We start from the raw sequence: 17,768 nt of genomic DNA, 5'->3' as shown, positions 1-17,768 counted from the left end.
AAGTATCACTGTTGCTTTGTTGGCCACAGTTTTCAGAACAGCCACCTCCCTTTTTGGTGCTTGCCACTGAAATCTGGGTGCAAAGCGGAGTGCTGGTGTGGCACAAACGCTCAGATTTTTAGGCAGGGATCCACCTTGCAAACCCAAGATTTGTGGGAGCAAATCGTACCTGCAAAAAGGAATACCGGACCTCAACCGTCAGACAGAGTCACCCCATGTCATTGGCTCCTCACAGAATGAACTGCAGGGCTTTGCAGGATCTCACATGTCCTGCAGCTGGTTTTAAACCCTAAATGCTTGGTTTCAAAGTTGTCTGTCCAGGCATTTGGCTACGTTAAATTCAGCTGTGGTGCCATGGCTGATGAGGCTCACGATGATTCAGCCGTGTGCTCAACACCATCCAGCATTTCGCTGGGCTCAATGACACTTCCAAAGCTTTCCAGGTTCCCCTGAGGGCTCCCAAGCTAGTGCAGTGAGATGCAGCAGCCCCTAGAACCGAGGGCAGCGCGTACAGTGTGTGGGATGGGCAGCGCAGGTAAAAGGCAGCCTTGGTAAACTCCCACCCGCATTTACTCTGCATTTTCCTTCAAAGCAGGAATTTGTTCTCTTGCTTTCTCTCTGTATGTCCATTGTCCCCGTCTTTCATTCACATGGAAGTGCCCTCCAGAGATGGAACAGAGCCCGATGCTCCCCTTGTTTATATTGTATGCCAGAAGTAGCACCACTGAAGTCAATGGTGTAAACCTGGTGCGAAGGGTTCCCCCTGGGGTGCCACCTGGAACTGGCACTGAGCCCCCCTGACCCACCAGCCTGGGCTCCCTTTTACACTGTGCTGCTGTGACAAGCTTCAAAGCCCTGCAGCCTGCACTTTCACCAGCATACCTACAGGTAGGGACACAACCAGCTGCACTTCCATGCAGGCTCTTTGACCGGCCCCTGCATGGGAAGGCTACAGCTAAGGCACCTACCAGCTCCTCAGGCGCACACCCTCTCTGGAGCATAAACCCAGCATGATACCGTCTTGAGCTGCACAGGGAACTGTACAGTGTAAGCTCATGAAATTCACCCCCTCCCTCAGTGTGGAGAGGAATATGCAACAGCCTTTGCTCTTGAGCTATGATTCCCACACACATTGGTTAGATAAAGCAAAAATAAGTTTAACTATAAAAGATAGATTTTAAGTGAGCATAAGGGATAGCAAACAGCTCAAAGCAGATTACCTAGCAAATAAACAAATAGCACAAACTAAGCTTATTATACTAAATAGATTGGATATGAATTAGCAGCTTCTCACCCTAACAGATGATACAAACAGGCTGCAGATTTTTAAGGGGCAAGCTTCACTTGCTTACAGCTTGGGATCCCCAGGTGTTCCATTCACAGGCTAGAAATCCCTTTTGCCTGGGTCCAGCACTTCCCCCAGTTGAGTCTTTCTTCCTCGGGTGTTTGCAGGCATCTTCTTGTATGAAGATGTCTCAGATGTCTTGTATGAAGAACCTCAGATGTCACTCCCCACCTTATGTAGCTTTTGCATATGGCAGGAACCCTTTGTTTCAAAGCTTGGTCCCCAGACTGGTCTGTGGAAAATTATTGACATCCCAAGATGGAGTCTAGAGATGTGGTCTGATCACGTCCTTGTAGAGTTATAGCAGCCATCACTCACTGGCTGTTTGGAGCGTTCCCGGGAAGGCTCCCCAGGTGGGAGATAAGCTTCTCCTAAAGCCTACTGTTTTCCTAATGGTCCATTCCCCAACCATTGTATAGAATGAAAGCCTCTTGTCTAGTGGGTGTTCCCCAGGTGTAACTACATTTGAAATGCAGAGACATAGTCAATATTCATAACTTCAGAGACAAGAATTATACATGCATACAAGTAGGATAATTATATTCAGCAAAAAATAACCTTTCCAATGACATCTCACATGACTTATCTTGCATAAAATACATCATAACGATGTCATAATCATATCATATAATATCATTATGAAGACTATGGAGTGCAGTGTCACACCTGGCCTTTAGCACTCAATGGAAATACCCACTCCTCGTAACTTAAACCGCCGCAGACACTCTCTCATCACATGGGCAGCGGCCGATGGCCCTTACGTCTTTCTGCTACCAGCAAGTGAGACTAAAGTGAGCAAATCTCACTCTGTGTGTAAATAGATGGTCTTATCACATGGGATGGATGGTAGCTTGCATTTGCCATTATTGCTTTTCTCTGATGTAAGTTATGCAGCACACAGGAGACAATGAAATCCTTCTAATCGGGTGCTTTTAGGCTGAAGGATACTTTTCAGTATCTGCAAAGGAAAATTATCATCTGATAGCAAAGGTTATGCTCACCTGGCTTCCGCCATACTTTTCTCCATGACGCCAAACACACTGCAGAACCCTTGAAATGCATTGCTGTCTCCCTCTTCCAGCCTGTGAATCATGCCTGTTTCTGTCCAGTCCTGTCCTTTCTCTGTCCTGCCTACACCTGTGCTTCCTATGCACTCTGTAGTTGGGCCTCCCGCTGAGAGGATCTGTCCGTGTGGTACAGCCCTCTTTGACAGATGGACGCATGTAGAATATGTGAGGAGCAACGCCTATGGGACTTTTTATTGTATGTTGTAAAGCGAGGGTGGCTAGAAAGGTCTTTCTTGACAGAAGCTTGTGTTCCATTGATGAATCATTTACGATTAATAAATGAAAGGGGTTTTTATTCCACTCATTTAGAACTAAAGACTCAATCAATTTTTTTTAATATTTGTGTTCATTTGCTTGACCTGTAGAGAGGATTCCATGCTCAACCCCATAATAGAAAAAAATGCATGGGAAAAATGGACAGTTTTATGCTATTGACTTGGGTCTATAGTTTGCAAAATAGCATGCTCTGCATATGGGAATGGGCCATATATGTTAGGCTGCTTTCTGTATTATTATTTATTGTCTGTATTACTTAGCACCTACGAGCCCCAGCCATGGACCAGGACCCCATTGTGCTAGGTGCTGTACAAACTCAGAATAAAAAAACAGTCCTTGCCCCAAATTTTCAGGAAAAGGCTTTGATCCAGCACTCATTGAAGTCAATGGCAAGATTCCTGTCAACTTCAATGGGCTTTAGTGGAGCTGGTTTCTGGCCTGATCCAATGTGCATGACAACAGCAATTTATATTTATGTATTCTTCTTCTGCTTTGTTTTTACCGCCTGGCACTAAACGACTCAGAGCAGCCCATTTACACTCCGGTGAAGTTTCTTAAAAAGAGGCCTTGTCTCCGTTGGAAGAAATGGGGTTTTTCCTAACTGTCAGAGTGCTTGAATACAAATCCATATTGGATTCAGTGGGGTGCAGTAAAGGGTAGAGCTTAAAGTTATGGGTCACTTTATTTTAACCAGAAACCAATTGTAGGAATAAAAAGTAAAATGTCTCCCTTGGTCCTTGCAAAAAACAGAATTCCAGACATATTAAAAAATAGGAACAGCAACAATTTCTTTCAAGTTCATGGGACCACCAGAGACCGTAAAACTCTCCTCAAGTGTTACATGCATCTCCACAGACTCTGAACCTTTACAATTGCAACATATGTGAAGAATTAGATTTACTGCACCACGGCTGGTCTGGGAGATCTTCGAGTCACTGTAAGCTGGAGGAAAGGCCCAGTGCCACAGCCAAGCCCACTTCAGGTGTTTGCCTCCATATACAACTTATTGTTCCAAACAGAAATGTGTAACGCAGTAATGAAAGGATTCCCTGCAGCCCCCAGAGGCTTTCCCCTTACCTCTCTCTGCCCCACACCCCTGCCTGGCCATATGACAGCTCTTTAGCCCTTTCCTGACTGTCTCAGCCACCCTTAGCCCATCCCAATTAAGAGACCCCAGAGGAGGCTTTGGGGATCAAATTAGTAAAGGTAGTGTTTGGAAGTCTGTGAGCAGGTGCCTTCCAGGCTGTGTTCTCATCCTTCATTCTTTCCTGGTTTACTGCAGCATGACAGGTGATTAAAATGTATTAAATGAGAACCAGGAAATGCTTTAAAGTTCACATCGAGACATTTTTAATGAATATTCCAGTGTTCTTCATCTCGGCTAGTCAGTGTGAAGCAGGCAGCAGCCATTGCCAGTGCACTTAGTGAGGCTCCATTGATAAGGTCCGGGATCTAAACAAGATTGTACAGGGGAGGCGTTATTCTGCAGCCACAGAGCAGCTGTGCGGTCTTTGGGGGTTGTAGTACTCTTAGGATTTGTGTAGCATAGTGCAGCAGTTCTAAAACTGTGGGTCATGACCCCAGATGGGGTTGTGCCATCAGCAGAAGAGGTTGCAGCAATCCCTAGTGTGCAGAGGACACTGTTTTGCACCACAGAGCGTGACATCACATGTACAGTCTGTGTGAGGTCACGATGCACGGAGGATACCATTTTGCTCTACAAACTGGCATTGTCTGCTGTGTGATCTTACACGTACCAGACGTACGAGGTCACACTGTGTGGAGGACCCGTTCAACCCAGCCCCTCAGCTGAGAGCTTGTTGCAAGCACAGCAGGGAGGCACAGCCCCATGTCCCCACAGTGCTGTGATTGTGCATCTTCCGCCGCCGTGCAGAGTGGCTCATTCTCATTCCCAGACAGAAGTTTCAGATGAGCAGAAAGATTGTTTACCACACCACACCCCCTGCGCACACGCCACACACAGTTTGTCCCCCGGGAGCTGGTCCAAGTGAAAGTCTTAACTACTGAATCAGCCAGGCATGAATTCTGAATACATTAGTGGAGGCGAATATATAGCACCATCTCTCCTTGCAAATACCAAGGGTGATGAATGTGTTTAATTATGCAGCTTGATGCACCGTGCTGGCAGGGTGCAGCTCTCTAGCACAAACACTCTGTAGAGTATTTAATGGCCTCCTCCTGCAAGCATCAGCATCTGGCCCTGAGAGCGGCTTGTAGAGAGAGCTGAAGAGAGAAAGACCCGTCTCAGTGGACTCCTGGCTCTCACGCCTGTCAGCATTGCAAGAGGGATCAAGATTTCTCTGGGTGTACTGGGGATGTGCTCCCCACCCATCCCCAAATAATAAAATGTGTGTGGGGACGGGGGGCAAACTGTGCTTTCCATCTCTCAGGCCTAGCATTGGTCCTTCGACATGGCAAGGCGAAGCTGCATTGGCCCAAAAACACGTGCGGCGCGTGCCCTGCTGTGCTTGTACTGTGGATAGAGGACGAGAGTCTTCAGGCTTGCCAATCCAACACCCTTCACCAGCAATAAGAAAATAATTAGAAAGCAATAGAATCGCATCCTGACTTTTAAAAAACTAACCACAAGGAAGCTGGAGAGTGCTCCAGCCAGCTCCACATAAATGTCAGCCACCAGCTCTGCTGCACAGTCGGTCAGTGTGTGGCTGGGCCGAGCGCACGGGCTGACGTCGGGGAAGCAGATGACAGGAGTATTAAGTTACTGCTCTCGGGTGGGGCTGATGAATCCTGTGCTGGTGCCCAATGCTGCGGTTGCTGTTCAGTGGCTCAGGAAGAATAATTCTGAATAAAACAGGGAGAGCAGGTTGCTTGCTTTAAAATGCATTGTGTGCGCAGGCCGGTGCCAAGACTCTGGGAGGAATCGCTCAGCTCTGGCTGTGTAAAGATCGTGCTTGCTGCTGCTCACCTTGGCCACGTGGGATTCAGCTCCCTGATGGAACTACCTAGGCATCCATTCCACCGCGCTGCCAGCAGTACACACAGCACTTCGGGAGCAGTTAGCGAGCCCAACCAGTACTCAAGGGCTATGTCCAGTGGAGCACCTCATAATCTTGTAATGTATTTATCCTCCCAACACCCTGGGCTAGGTCAGTGCTGTTATCCCTGTTTTTCAGGAGAAGAACTGAGGCACAAACAGGCTAAGTAATTGGCCACGGTCACAGGGGGTCTGAACCCAGGTCTCTGGACCATGCCGCCTCTCTGTACTCCAGGTGACCTTGGGACTTAGACATGCTAATTGCCCCCGTTACTGTCCTGCATTCATTGTTTTATAACTGGGTAGGCAAAAAACACCATCTGGCTATGGCGGGAGTCAAGGATAAGACACGGGTTATTGGGTTAGCAAAGGGGAAGGAGAGGGCCTCGTGGCACGTGTCAGTCTATGGCAGCGTAGTTCGGCTTCCAGGAATAGAACCAGACAGTCTGAAGTGTCCCCATGACCCTGCCCCTCTGGAGTATTCAGGACCCTCTGCCTGCTGTCGGGATGGGTCACATTAATCTGCAGATGATTATGCCAAATTGCCAGAGTACAAGAATGCCCCAGCTGCTTCCTGCCCGGGGCAGTGTCTGGCAAAGCAAGTGCTTAGAGGGCTTTCAGTTCTGAGAATTTGAGGCCTCCCCATATGATTAGCTGTGTAGGGGGTGGCACCGTGTCGTGCTCAGTACAGTTCTGGAAGTGCCAATCTGCCAGTCTTTGCATGCGGCTCGATCCAGCCAATTCCCCTCTCGGAAGGCTCCTGGCATTAGGGTATCTGTGCATCCGTGCCACGGTGCTGTTTGCATTTCCCAGGTGCACAGAAAAACGATGGGTCATTTACCCATCACTTCAGCTGGGCAAATAGGTGGTCGTGAACCACTCCTCTTCCTGTGACCCTCCTGGCTGAGCCATCTCTGAGCTGGAGGTGGGCTTTGCTCCCAGTCTCACCACTGTGGGCCATTTCCAGTATTTACTCTGTTCTGCTGCCATCTCCTGCCAGGGCTGAGGATTCTAGGCCAGGATGAATTTACATGTGGAAACCAGACATGCCATAAATCCATCTCCCACAGCCAGAGGAAAAGACCGAGCCCAGGATTTATCCCTGAAGGGCTTTGTGACACCTGAGTACACTATACGGCCTTCACGCTAATCGGAAACTAGCCCACCGAGATGTGTAATGCTGGTAGCAGACAAGCAGCCATTGAACTGCACGCACACATGGGTGGGAAGGGCTGACTGGGCTATGGGGGCATCAGGTGCTTTGACACTACTATGGTCTGATGCCATAGTGGCTCTGGGAGTCACGTGGGTCAGATCTGTTTGATCTTTGTACCCCATGTGCTCTTGGAACTTGCTACTGCTGGTGCCTTCACTTCCTGTGGGCAGGAGCTTGTGCCTGAGACACTTCAACAGGGACCTGTGGGGCACAGAGTCACTGACCTTATGAATTGAACGGATGCACTAAAACCGAAGTTTTGTTAGTGGGACCTCATTCCGTTTAGGAAGATGTTGAATTTGTCCCATCTGCCAGACCCATTCAGGCTGCCAGCCCCTCTGCATGCAGCGCAGAGGGTTTTAACTCGGTGCGTAGGACTGGCCAAATCAGAGGGGTCTGTCTAGTTCAGTATCCTGGTGGCCAGCCCCACGTGCGTCAGAGGAAGGTACAAGAATCCGTGCAGTGGAGTAGGCAATTATGGAACGTGACCTTAAGGAAAGTTTTCTCCTGGTGCCTGTTAATAAAGGTTTGTCTACACTGCACTTAGACACCCACGGCTGGCCCATGCCAGCTGACTCGGGCTGTGGGGCTGTTTAATTCGAAGGTAGATGTCCAGGCTCTAGGACCCTGCAAATAAACAGCCCTGCAGCCCGAGTCAGCCGCAGGTGTCTGATGGCAGTGTGGACGTTGGAGGCTGGCTTAGGCCCTGGAGCAGGAAGGTTTAGGTGCCAACCAAAACTCTTCGGGTTGTTGTGCTCTTTGTTACTGTAAGCCTGAATGTTCTTGTTATCCACATCAATGTCCAACCCTTTTCTGAGTCTTAAAGTTCTCTAAGCTTGGCAGTTTCATAGACCAGTGTACTAGGTCGGGGGCATTTTCAGGTGTGCTGTTGGAAGATTTGAACCAGAGCCACTGTCAGGTGCCAAGTAACGCCCATTACCTGCTGCCTTGCCCTGGTTAGACAAAACGTACAATCTCCGCTACCAGGCAGATTTGCTCAGAGGTTTTTTATGCAGCATTTTCCTTGTGCTAGAAGCTAAACTGTGTTCCTAACCCAGGCGCTGCTCCTTCAAACACTTGTGCATAACCTGAGCTGTACTTATGTCAGTGTCTTCAGTGGGACTACTCATGTCAGGAAAGTTAAGCACATGCAGAAGAATTTGCAGGAGCAGCGTTGAAAACGGGATGCAGCCCAAGGAGCTGTGCCATGTGCCTCTGTGGCGTAGATTGTTTGTTTCTATACCCCAGTCAGCTCACAGAAAATTGTTTTCTCCTGTTTAAAAATAGTAGAAGCAAGCATCAGTAGCAGCACAAAAACCAGCCAACAATGCAACAAAGCAAGGGAATCCCTCCAAGGTGCATGATTCCCCTGTGCAGCTTGTGGCTGATCTCTGAGATGGGGAAGCCAGAGAGAATCAGAAACACCTGCTGGATCAACAAGGCATGAATGCAGGCATGTCCCTTTCAAGGCAATACAGGAGCTTTTGTCTGTACTATAGGACTTAACTGTCACGAGCAATAGGACCCCATCATTTTCCTTGGGAGACATTCCCGTGTGTCTCTGTCAGGGAGTCTTCCCTGATATTACCATGTCTGCACTAACGAGCTTACAGTGGCACAGCTGTACCGACAGGGGAGAGCTCTCCCGTCGACATCCTAAAACTGGCTCCATGAGCGGCGGTAGCTATGTCAGCAGGAGACGCTGTCCCATCAGCACAGCGCTGTCCGCACTGGCACTTCTGTCGGTGTAACTTATGTCACACGGAGTGGTTTCTTCACACCCCTGAGCAACGTAAGTTTTACCAACAAAAGTGCTAATGTAGACGTAGCCTTAGTTTCCCAGAGCTGCAGAAGAGCTCTGTGTAGCTCAAAAGCTTCTCTTTCATCAACAAAAGTTGGTCCAATAAAAGATATTAACCTCACCCACCTTGTCTCTCTCCGTCATAGACCTCTTAGCCACCACGTAGCCAAGAGATGCAAATGTAACCCTTTTAGGGCCCAGTCCTTCCAAGGCAGAAGTAGTATTCACATGGACGTCAATGTGCTTTAGCTAAACTCTCTCTCTCTCTGGGCAGTCAGTCTCTGCTGCTCCCTGGGCATTTTTTATTTCCTCTCCCCAGTTGTGTCACACTCTGCTAGTGAAGCTCTCGAGACCAAGTGCCTGATCCCAGGCAGGGCCCCACACTGAGAATTCCCAGGTGCTTTCTGCAGTCACAAGTGAGGCAGATGTGTGGCCAGAGCATTTACACTTTAGTGATTGGACTCTGCTTTCTTTCCTATATATAGCAGCTAGAGCGCGTGTGTGTGGGCACAGGTGCAAGTGGATGTGTGTGTAGATGGACGCATCCGGGTGCACGTGTGTAGGCATAGATCCCTTGTCTGTACAGGAGATGGACACGTGTGTGTAGATGCACGCATCCGGGTGCACATGTGTAGGCATAGATCCCTTGTCTGTACAGGAGATGGACGTGTGTGTAGATGCATGCATCCGGGTGCACGTGTGTAGGCATAGATCCCTTGTCTGTACAGGAGATGGATGTGTGTGTAGATGCACGCATCCGGGTGCACATGTGTAGGCATAGATCCCTTGTCTGTACAGGAGATGGACGTGTATGTAGATGCACGCATCCGGGTGCACGTGTGTAGGCATAGATCCCTTGTCTGGACAGGAGATGGACGTGTGTGTAGATGCACGCATCCGGGTGCACGTGTGTAGGCATAGATCCCTTGTCTGGACAGGAGATGGACGTGTGTGTAGATGCACGCATCCGGGTGCACGTGTGTAGGCATAGATCCCTTGTCTGGACAGGAGATGGACACGTGTGTGTAGATGCACGCATCCGGGTGCACGTGTGTAGGCATAGATCCCTTGTCTGGACAGGAGATTTCTCTGGTAAATGACTAGTCATTGCCTTGCAAAATCACCTCTGTGTTTTATTAGTACAAATCTGACACTCATGATTGTGAGCAACAGATGCCAGGCAAAACCACCAGCTCTCTGCCCATCCTCATATACACACCTCTCCTCACCCTCCGTGCAGGCCAGGTGCTTGCCCCTGTGGCCACCAAGTAGCTAATGACGTCTCAGAGCTTGGCGCTCGTCTCTCCCTACTCCCTCCTTCCCAAAAACCCTGGTTTTCAAAAACCCCAGAGCAGTTCATTGCTTTCGTGCCCCAGAGAGTCTCCGTGGGTTTGCACGAGTTGAGGGCGTTCTCGGGCCGGCTTCAGTCGCTGAGCCTAAATGTGCCCAGCTCCCTGACTCTTCGAGCAGGGCACCCCTATGAAAAAGGCCTGGCTCCTCCCACAGGTTCCCGCACAACTTCAGCTGGACCCCTCACTCCTGGGGAGGGTAAATCCGTCTCCGCCCGGCTGCCTCCCATCAGCCTCGTCCATGCTAGGAAGAATGGTGGCAGGTGGGAGGGCTCCCAAGGACACTTGGTGTGTAGGTGTCCGCCTGGCACCAGGGGCAGTGAGTCCCATGTGGCAACAAGCCCCTTTGTAATAACCCTGCTGGGAGTAGAGTCTCCCGGGCTGGTCAGCTGGGCCCTGTGCCTTCCCCCCTCTCCCCAATGAGGGACAGACCAGTGCTGAGACCCTGCAGTGTCTTTTAACATGGGGTTGAACCAGTGTGACACAGCCAGAGCCCAGGCATGGGGCCCTTCTTTGTACAGCCCTGGCAGGCTGTGCCCTGGGGAAAGCCCCCCACCCCCCTTTGGAGAACACTCAGTTGGCAGACACAGAGAGAGACCTTGTAGGGTTTTCCTGTCTGTCTCATGCTCCAGAGGACTGGGTAGGATAGTTCCCCACAGTGTATTCTCCAGGCCTTTGCCCAGCAGAGCTGAGAAAAGCCCTGGTAGCCCTGCCTTGTCCAGTCCTTTCCCGACTGGAGGACGGGAGCCAGTGCAGCCTATTCCCAGGATAAGGTGCCACCAATAACAGCACTCCTAGAAAGGGGGGGCCGGATCCCGCTATGGCATCCCACTCCCAGAGCCCTGGTCATTCCATTATAAAGTTTTGCAGAGGCCAAGGCACCACCGTAGCCATTCCCGCCACTGCTGCAGTTCCAGGACCAAGACTGCCTTCATTTAACTGCATCACCTTCTCCCCGTTCCCTTTGGTCTCTAAAGCCAGCACCAGCCCCACGTCAGGCCTAGGGACCGCTGCCATCGTGGGCATCCTCATCGTCGTCTTTGTGCTGCTCCTGGTGGCCGTGGACATCACCTGCTACTTCCTGAACAAGTGCGGCCTGCTGATGTGCATCGCGGTGAACCTGTGCGGCAAGTCTGGGCCCGGGGCCAAGGGCAAAGACATGGAGGAGGGCAAAGCTGCCTTCTCGTGAGTAACCTCTCTGCTCACCTCTGACCTGTCCTTCCCTCAGCCACGAACTCCCTGGAGTGGAGCAGCCCCCTAGTACCACACCTCTACCGTCTAATCCAGCCTGACTGGGGGCCGCACGCTCCAGCAGTGCCGCGAGGCTGCTGCCCTTCCCCCAGGAGATTCATGCCTCCCCACACCATATTGCAGCCACAGAAGAGGCTTCATTTCTGGGGAAGCCGGGCGTTCGGGCTGGCTCCAGCTCTGGCATTGCATGGGGGTTACTGCAAGGAGGGGATTTGGTTGGGGGCCACTCGTTCACTGCTGTTTCTTCGGGAGGGGTTTCTTCTGAGAGTCACCTGCTTTTTGCCCCATCCTCCTCCAAAGCCAGCATCAGGCTGACCTAGAATCCAGCAAGATCAGATGGAGGAGATCCCGTCTCCAGGTGCCATGTCCTTGTCGGGGCAGAGGGCATTATCTGTTCAGCATCCCAGGGTGGCTCGGGGGGCAAGGGATGAGCCACTGACTGACACTAGGTCCTGCCATGGTCCTTGTGTGGGGTTTGGGAAGGGGGCATGTGTCGGGGCTGAGAACCAAGCCACTTTCCCAGGCCAGCCCCACCTTACCATGTGGGCAGTTGCTGCTGGCAGCCTGTCCCGCCCACCCCCAAGGTGGAAGGGTGCTTGTTTGAGGCTGGGAACCACTCACCCGAGTTTGCAATCTCCTTTCAGAAAAGACGAGTCAAAAGAGCCCATTGTGGAGGTGCGGACTGAGGAGGAGCGGACCCCGAACCACGACGGGGGCAAACACACAGAGCCCAACGAGACCACGCCGCTGACGGAGCCTGAGTAGGTCGACATTCAGTTGTTCTCACGCGCGGTCAGTGCAGCCTCATCTGCCACTGTAGCCTCTGGCCTCTCGCGTAGGTGACCCAGGCAAGAGAAGGAGAACGGTCACGGCTCGGAGCTGGGTCCCTGCCCTGTCACAGTGAGGAGTTCCTCTCTCCCTCAGCACCGTTTCCTTTGTAATATTTGCAAAGAACGAGAACAAAGCTTTGGGGCCAAGTGCTTCCCATGGTAGAGCACCGTCACCCAGCCCTGCTCATTGCCAGGACTGCCGGGCAGATGCCCTATATCACACTGCCTCCTGGCGGCGCAATGCTGTGCCAATGGCTAGTTAGTGCTGCACCCATGGTACGGCGTCAACGCCTACTTGCCCCAAGCGAAAGGGCCTCCTGGAATTGATAGCGACAGAGCAGCTGTGCTCTGGATTTGTTCCAGATTTACAGCTCTGGTGGGAGGCATGTCGCAAGTTCAGATATCCCTGCCTGCACATTGGGCCAAGAGAGGGTTTAGGAGTTACCCATGGGTCTCGTGTGCACCGGGGAAATTCACCATTTGGGCATGAGCCATGGTTTGGTGCATCCACACTAGCCAGGATGAACTAGATTTGCCCAGCATCCAGTTTAGTCCTGTTCTAAACTGTGGTACTGGCAATGGCCTCTGGGCACCTACTCCATCATTCCCAGTTCAGCTCCCAGAAGCAGTGCATGCTGGGAGATTTCAGAAGGCCACCAGTGGACTGTGTGGCAGAAATGGGCAGAGTAGTTGAACCATATCTACTTGTTTGAATCCACTAAACTGGCTGCGAGTGGACCAGTTTATTAAACCTGCTGGAAGATGGCCCATTCTGACTGGGTATTGGACCATCTCTGTGTCTGGATGCAGGTGTCTTACAGACACTCCTGGGCTCCGTGGAACAGGAGATAGATATCATCTGAGCTCTCCAAGAAGAAATAATGTCTTTGTCCAGTTAATGTTTTGGCTCTGGTTTGCGGTTGACCCAGCGAGTTTCTTATTTTCTCACTAGGTTGTCAGAGTCATTGGGTCTCTAGGCTTCCCCATCCGTAGTGTTGCTCTCTTCTCTGTTGGGGTGAGAAGTGAGAATAACTGGTGCTAATGGCGTTGCTGACAAACTGGGTGTCTGGGCCTGGCCAGGAGAGAAGCAGGAGCCATGTTTTATGCAACAGAACTGGCCTGGAGATGGGCTCTTGCTGTTCAATGTGTTGAGCTTTCCTTGGGTTGTTTTGTTGAACTTTTAATGAAGTGATTAACCTTTATGGAGGTTGCCTCCCATTAATAAGCCAGCGGTGGTGGTGTCGAAAGCGCTGGCTTCTCACTCGATTAACTGTTGTCTTTCCCACAACGTCCCCTCCCCCACTTCCCTCCTCATTAAAGCTTCTGGCTTCAGAAAGGCTCCCATCAGTAAATCCGTCTAGGCTCCACCATGGCTGCCAAAGCACGGTTTGTGCTGTCACACATCGTCCTGAAGTAACGCTGACCCTAGTTGGAACCAAACTAAAGACAGACTCAGAAGGGAGGAAGGTGCTGGCCCAAAGTGTGTGGGACACATACTCTGAGGCTGGATGAAAGTAAGAGGTGCACAGATACCGGGGCAGGGCTGAGGCAGGAGGCTTGGACCCAGGGCCCTGGATCAGGACCAGAAACGTTGGTGAGGCCAAGATGTGTTACTGGCTCTCAGGATTGGGACCTCAGGAGCAGGAGGAAGACAGGGGTCCATGGGATGTTGGGGGGGAGGCTAGGTTAGGGGAGAAGAGCCTCTCTACAGGGCATAGATTGGGGTGAAGTTTGGGTTAAGACTTGATACACAAAACGCCATGTGAGCAAGCTGCTCCTGGAATGCCATGTACTCTCTGCTCTTCCTCCTCTTCCTCGTCGCTCTTTGATCTCCCCACTTGGTGCCTGTTCCCAGTGGCACATCTGGCCTCAGCAGGTTCCTCTTCTCTTGCTTCTGTGTCCTCTGTGTGCATTACAACTGCATGCCACGCTGCTGCTGCTGCTGCTGCTGGCGCTGCGCCGCCCCTTGCCTTCCCACTCATTTCCCCCCTATCATTTATGGGCTTCATTGTCTATTTCTCTTCTACTCCTGTCCTCCTCGCAGGCACCCAGCTGACACTACAGCTACGGTGGAGGACATGCTGCCTTCCGTAACCACGGGCACCACTAATTCTGACACTATCACCGAAACCTTTGCCACTGCTCAGAACAGCCCGACCAGCGAGACCACCACCCTGACTTCCAGTATTGCCCTGCCAGCCACAGCTATCCCTGACTCAAACTCCGTGCCGCCCAGCCAGGCCACTCCGGCCAAAGGGGCGGCCACCTCAGCTTCCTCGCCACTGTCCTCCTCGGCCCCCAAAGTCGCCCCCCTGGTTGACCTCAGCGACACCCCAACATCTGCTCCGGCCACTAGTAATTTGTCTTCGAGTGTCCTGGCCAACCAAGGGGCAGTGCTCAGTCCCAGCAATGCCACCAGCATGGCTGAGGCCTCAAAGGCGCCAGCTGGTAGCAAGCCGTCTGCCCCAGCCCCTGCAAACCCCGCTAGCCCTCCAGCTTCTTCAGAGCCCAAGCAGGAGGTGTCAAGCACCAAAAGCCCAGAAAAGGAAGCTGTACAACCCAGCATGGTGAAGAGTCCAACAGAAACAGCCAAGAACCCAACTAACCTGAAGAGCGAGGCTGCCTCAGGCAGCACCACAAACCCCTCCCAGAACGAGGACTTTAAAATGGACGAAGGGACCTTCAAGACCCCAGACATTGACCTTGCAAAGGATGTTTTTGCAGCTCTTGGCACTACTGCTCCTGCCAGTGTGGCTAGTGGGCAAGCTCGCGAGCTTGCTGCTCCCACTGTAGACAGCTCTGTACCGCTGGCACCGGCAAAGACCGAGTATGGCTGCCTTTAATCTTCTGTGGTGTGTGTGCTGTGTGTCCTGTGCGTTAGTGCTGTGTTCTCATTGGATGTTCTCTTAACTAACCTCATTGTTTCTCTAGCAAACTAACTCACCTGTTAACCACTACAGCAGGACCTGGCACTAGGGAGGCTGGGTGAAAGGAGGAGTAGGGGGCCCCTGAGTGCAGTGCAGACAGGAGTCTAGTCCACAGGGAAAGATGAAGCAGTCAATTGATCATGTGTTAACAGTTAGGCTTCCATCCTGTTCTCGATTCTGTTGGGAAAGGGCTCAGGACCACTTCCTTGCGGCAAAAAGGGGCCTGATCCTGACAAACACTGTGCCGTTGAAGTTCACTGGCGACAACAGACCAAACTCAATTTTACTAATGTAAATCCAAAGCAGCTCAACTAGAGTCACTCCAGTTTTACTCCATTGCAAGGCAAGGCAGAACCTGGCCAGAAGGGGAACTGTGGGTGCTCATTTGGGATCAGGCCCTACATTAGCAAGTTCCCTATGAAGAAGGACCTGGGGCAAGGCTGCCTGTGGGACCAGCACAGCTGTTTGGGGCTGGCCCATTTGGCCTTGTCTCATCCTGGTGAGCTAGTGATGAATTTCCCTCCATCCAGTCTCCCCTCGGCTCCCACAAGCGGTTAAGAGAGAGCCACTAAGCCTGTAGGCATGAAGGGACAGCCTCATTCCATCTGAACGGGATCCCCCCACCGCCGGGCATCACCCTGTGCCTTGCATTTGGCAAGAGACACTGTGCTGCTTGGAGTTGCAGACAGCTTTGGCTGCAGCATTAGCCATTCCTGGTTTGTTGGGGGGGGGGTGATGTGGGGGCAGGTTGAGCGAGGTGGGAGGATAGGGCTCAGCCTGGACAGCGGTTCCTGGGAGAGCCTGCAAAGTGGAGGAGTCGGGAGCGCTGATAGGCAGTGCATGGACTCTCTCTCCTCTTCAGGGTGTTGGCACCGTCTGGGTTCAGCACAGCCTTTTGGCTGCCTGGTTGGGTGCCGCACATTGTCAGAGGCAGGATCAGATGAAGGAAGCAACCACTCCTTCCCAAATGCCATCGGGCTGGTGCCCTCCTGAGGGAAAAGGGGCTCTTGTGTTGGAAGAACAGCTCAGATTTGGGGGAGCAGCTGGTTTGATGCGACACGATGCTGAATCGTGGCTTTGGCTGGAACTTCCCCTCCCCCCCTCCCCTTCCCAGGAAAAATACCCCTGTGCTCACAGCTTTGTGTATTCGCACCCACAAAGCCTGGCACTCCAAAGTTTGGGTTCAGTGCCGTTCCTCTGGTGTGGGCGGTACTCAGTCAGGTCCTAAGCGTTCTGCGGACTGCAGGTAGTTCCTGCCAGAGCAAAGTCAAAGCACGTGCTGTTCCATAGCATTAGTTAGGTGCCTGGCTCCTCGTGGCTTCTGGTCACCCCATCATGCCTGCTGTGCTGCTTCCATCCACTAACCCCCTGGAGAGTGACTGTCCAGCAGGACAGCATGTGCATCCTGCCACCCGCGGCGCAGGAGGCATGTTCAGCCTGGGAGGTTGAGCAGCACAGCAGATGTACTTGGGCTGGTCTGACCACACAGCTGTAGTGAACAAGGCTAAGTGACTCCGTGGCAGAGGAATCCTCGGTCATTTATTTATATCGCAGTAGTGCCTGTAGGATAGGGCCCCGCTGTGTCCAGCATCTAGCACCACATAAGGAAGAAAGAGTCCCTGGCCCGAAGAACTTGCAGCCGAAGTGCTAGGAGGCTGTAGCATGTGCTGCTGGGATTGACATGGAAGAAGCTCAGGGGATGCATTGCCAGCAGCGAGCAGGCATTTCCACCTGCAGCCCCTCTTCCCACTTGCACATGCAGAGAGTCCTTCCAATCCGGCCCTCTGCCCACGTCACGCCAGTCCCAGAATCCAAGGTAGAAACCAAAAAGCATCTCTGCAATGTACCTTTTTGGCATCAGAGTATTCTCTTCGCTTGGCTAGTCTGTCCCTGGCCGGCAGGGCTGTGTGAGGGGAACCTCTGGGCAACTTCACGGCCTGCATCCTACACTCTGAGGGGAAATCTTTACACTGCAAATATCCCCGTCCCTAGCCAGTCACATCAGTAACAGCGGCCAGGCTGCTCCACAGCTCCAGCTAACAAAGCCTCGGTGGTGAAGTGAACCCAGGAAACTTTCTCACTAGCTAGACCCCTCAGCTGGAGGTGCCCAGTGTGCTGTAAATGTACCACACCGCCTGGCAGGAGCGACGGGTGGGGATTGCTTCCATCTGTGGATACCTGGTTTCCAGTGCGGCTTGGCTCAGCATGAAATGAGCTTTGCAGCCTCGACTGGTGGCGATAGTGTGTGGCCTCTTCCCTGGGGGCGGGGGAAAGGAGAGCGTGCATTGGCTTTGCTGGAATTTAGACTCATGTTAGATAAATACATCCCTGGTCACAGTTTTCAGCTCGAAAAAATGTAAACTCACTGCAAGCAGGAAGGATCTGAGGCTCCCAAGGAAGCCGAGGTAGATGTTGCTCAGCTCTGGAAGTCCCCCACTGCTTATTCTTGTGTCACAGAGTTAGGGCCAGGTCATCCGTCTTTACTCACATTAGCTTGCACTGCTGGAGAAGGACACTCACCTCAAGCTGCTGTACAGGGCCCAGGGCTGGCTGAGGGGGAAGCCGGGGTACATGCATTGTACCAGTCCCCCCAGCAGAAGAGCCCCTATGGTACCATTGTAGCTGGTGTACATTGAAGTAGCCCTGTGGCTTCTCTAACTTAGTTGGGTCCCCTTGCTGGCCCCAGGAGG

The 17,768-nt window shown here is 52.0% G+C and overlaps 1 protein-coding gene across 9 annotated transcripts in view; it reads left to right on the top strand.

Moving 5' to 3' along the window:
• Positions 1–17,768, top strand: part of NCAM1 (neural cell adhesion molecule 1) — a 238,798-nt gene that overhangs the window by 216,656 nt on the left and 4,374 nt on the right. For 4 of the 9 annotated variants that reach the window (XM_044997309.1, XM_044997308.1, XM_044997306.1 and 1 more), the window contains 3 exons: positions 11,048–11,255; positions 11,966–12,082; positions 14,196–14,978. In XM_044997309.1, the coding sequence (XP_044853244.1) occupies positions 11,048–11,255; positions 11,966–12,082; positions 14,196–14,978 (1,108 nt within the window). Of the gene's footprint in view, positions 1–11,047; positions 11,256–11,965; positions 12,087–14,195; positions 14,979–17,768 lie in introns of those variants that run through there. The other 5 variants (XM_044997313.1, XM_044997312.1, XM_044997311.1 and 2 more) reach the window with 2 other exon arrangements.

This window comes from Mauremys mutica, chromosome 22 (genome assembly GCF_020497125.1).
Source record: "Mauremys mutica isolate MM-2020 ecotype Southern chromosome 22, ASM2049712v1, whole genome shotgun sequence".
Lineage (NCBI taxonomy): Eukaryota > Metazoa > Chordata > Testudines > Geoemydidae > Mauremys > Mauremys mutica.
This window is presented reverse-complemented; position numbering and strand designations above follow the sequence as displayed.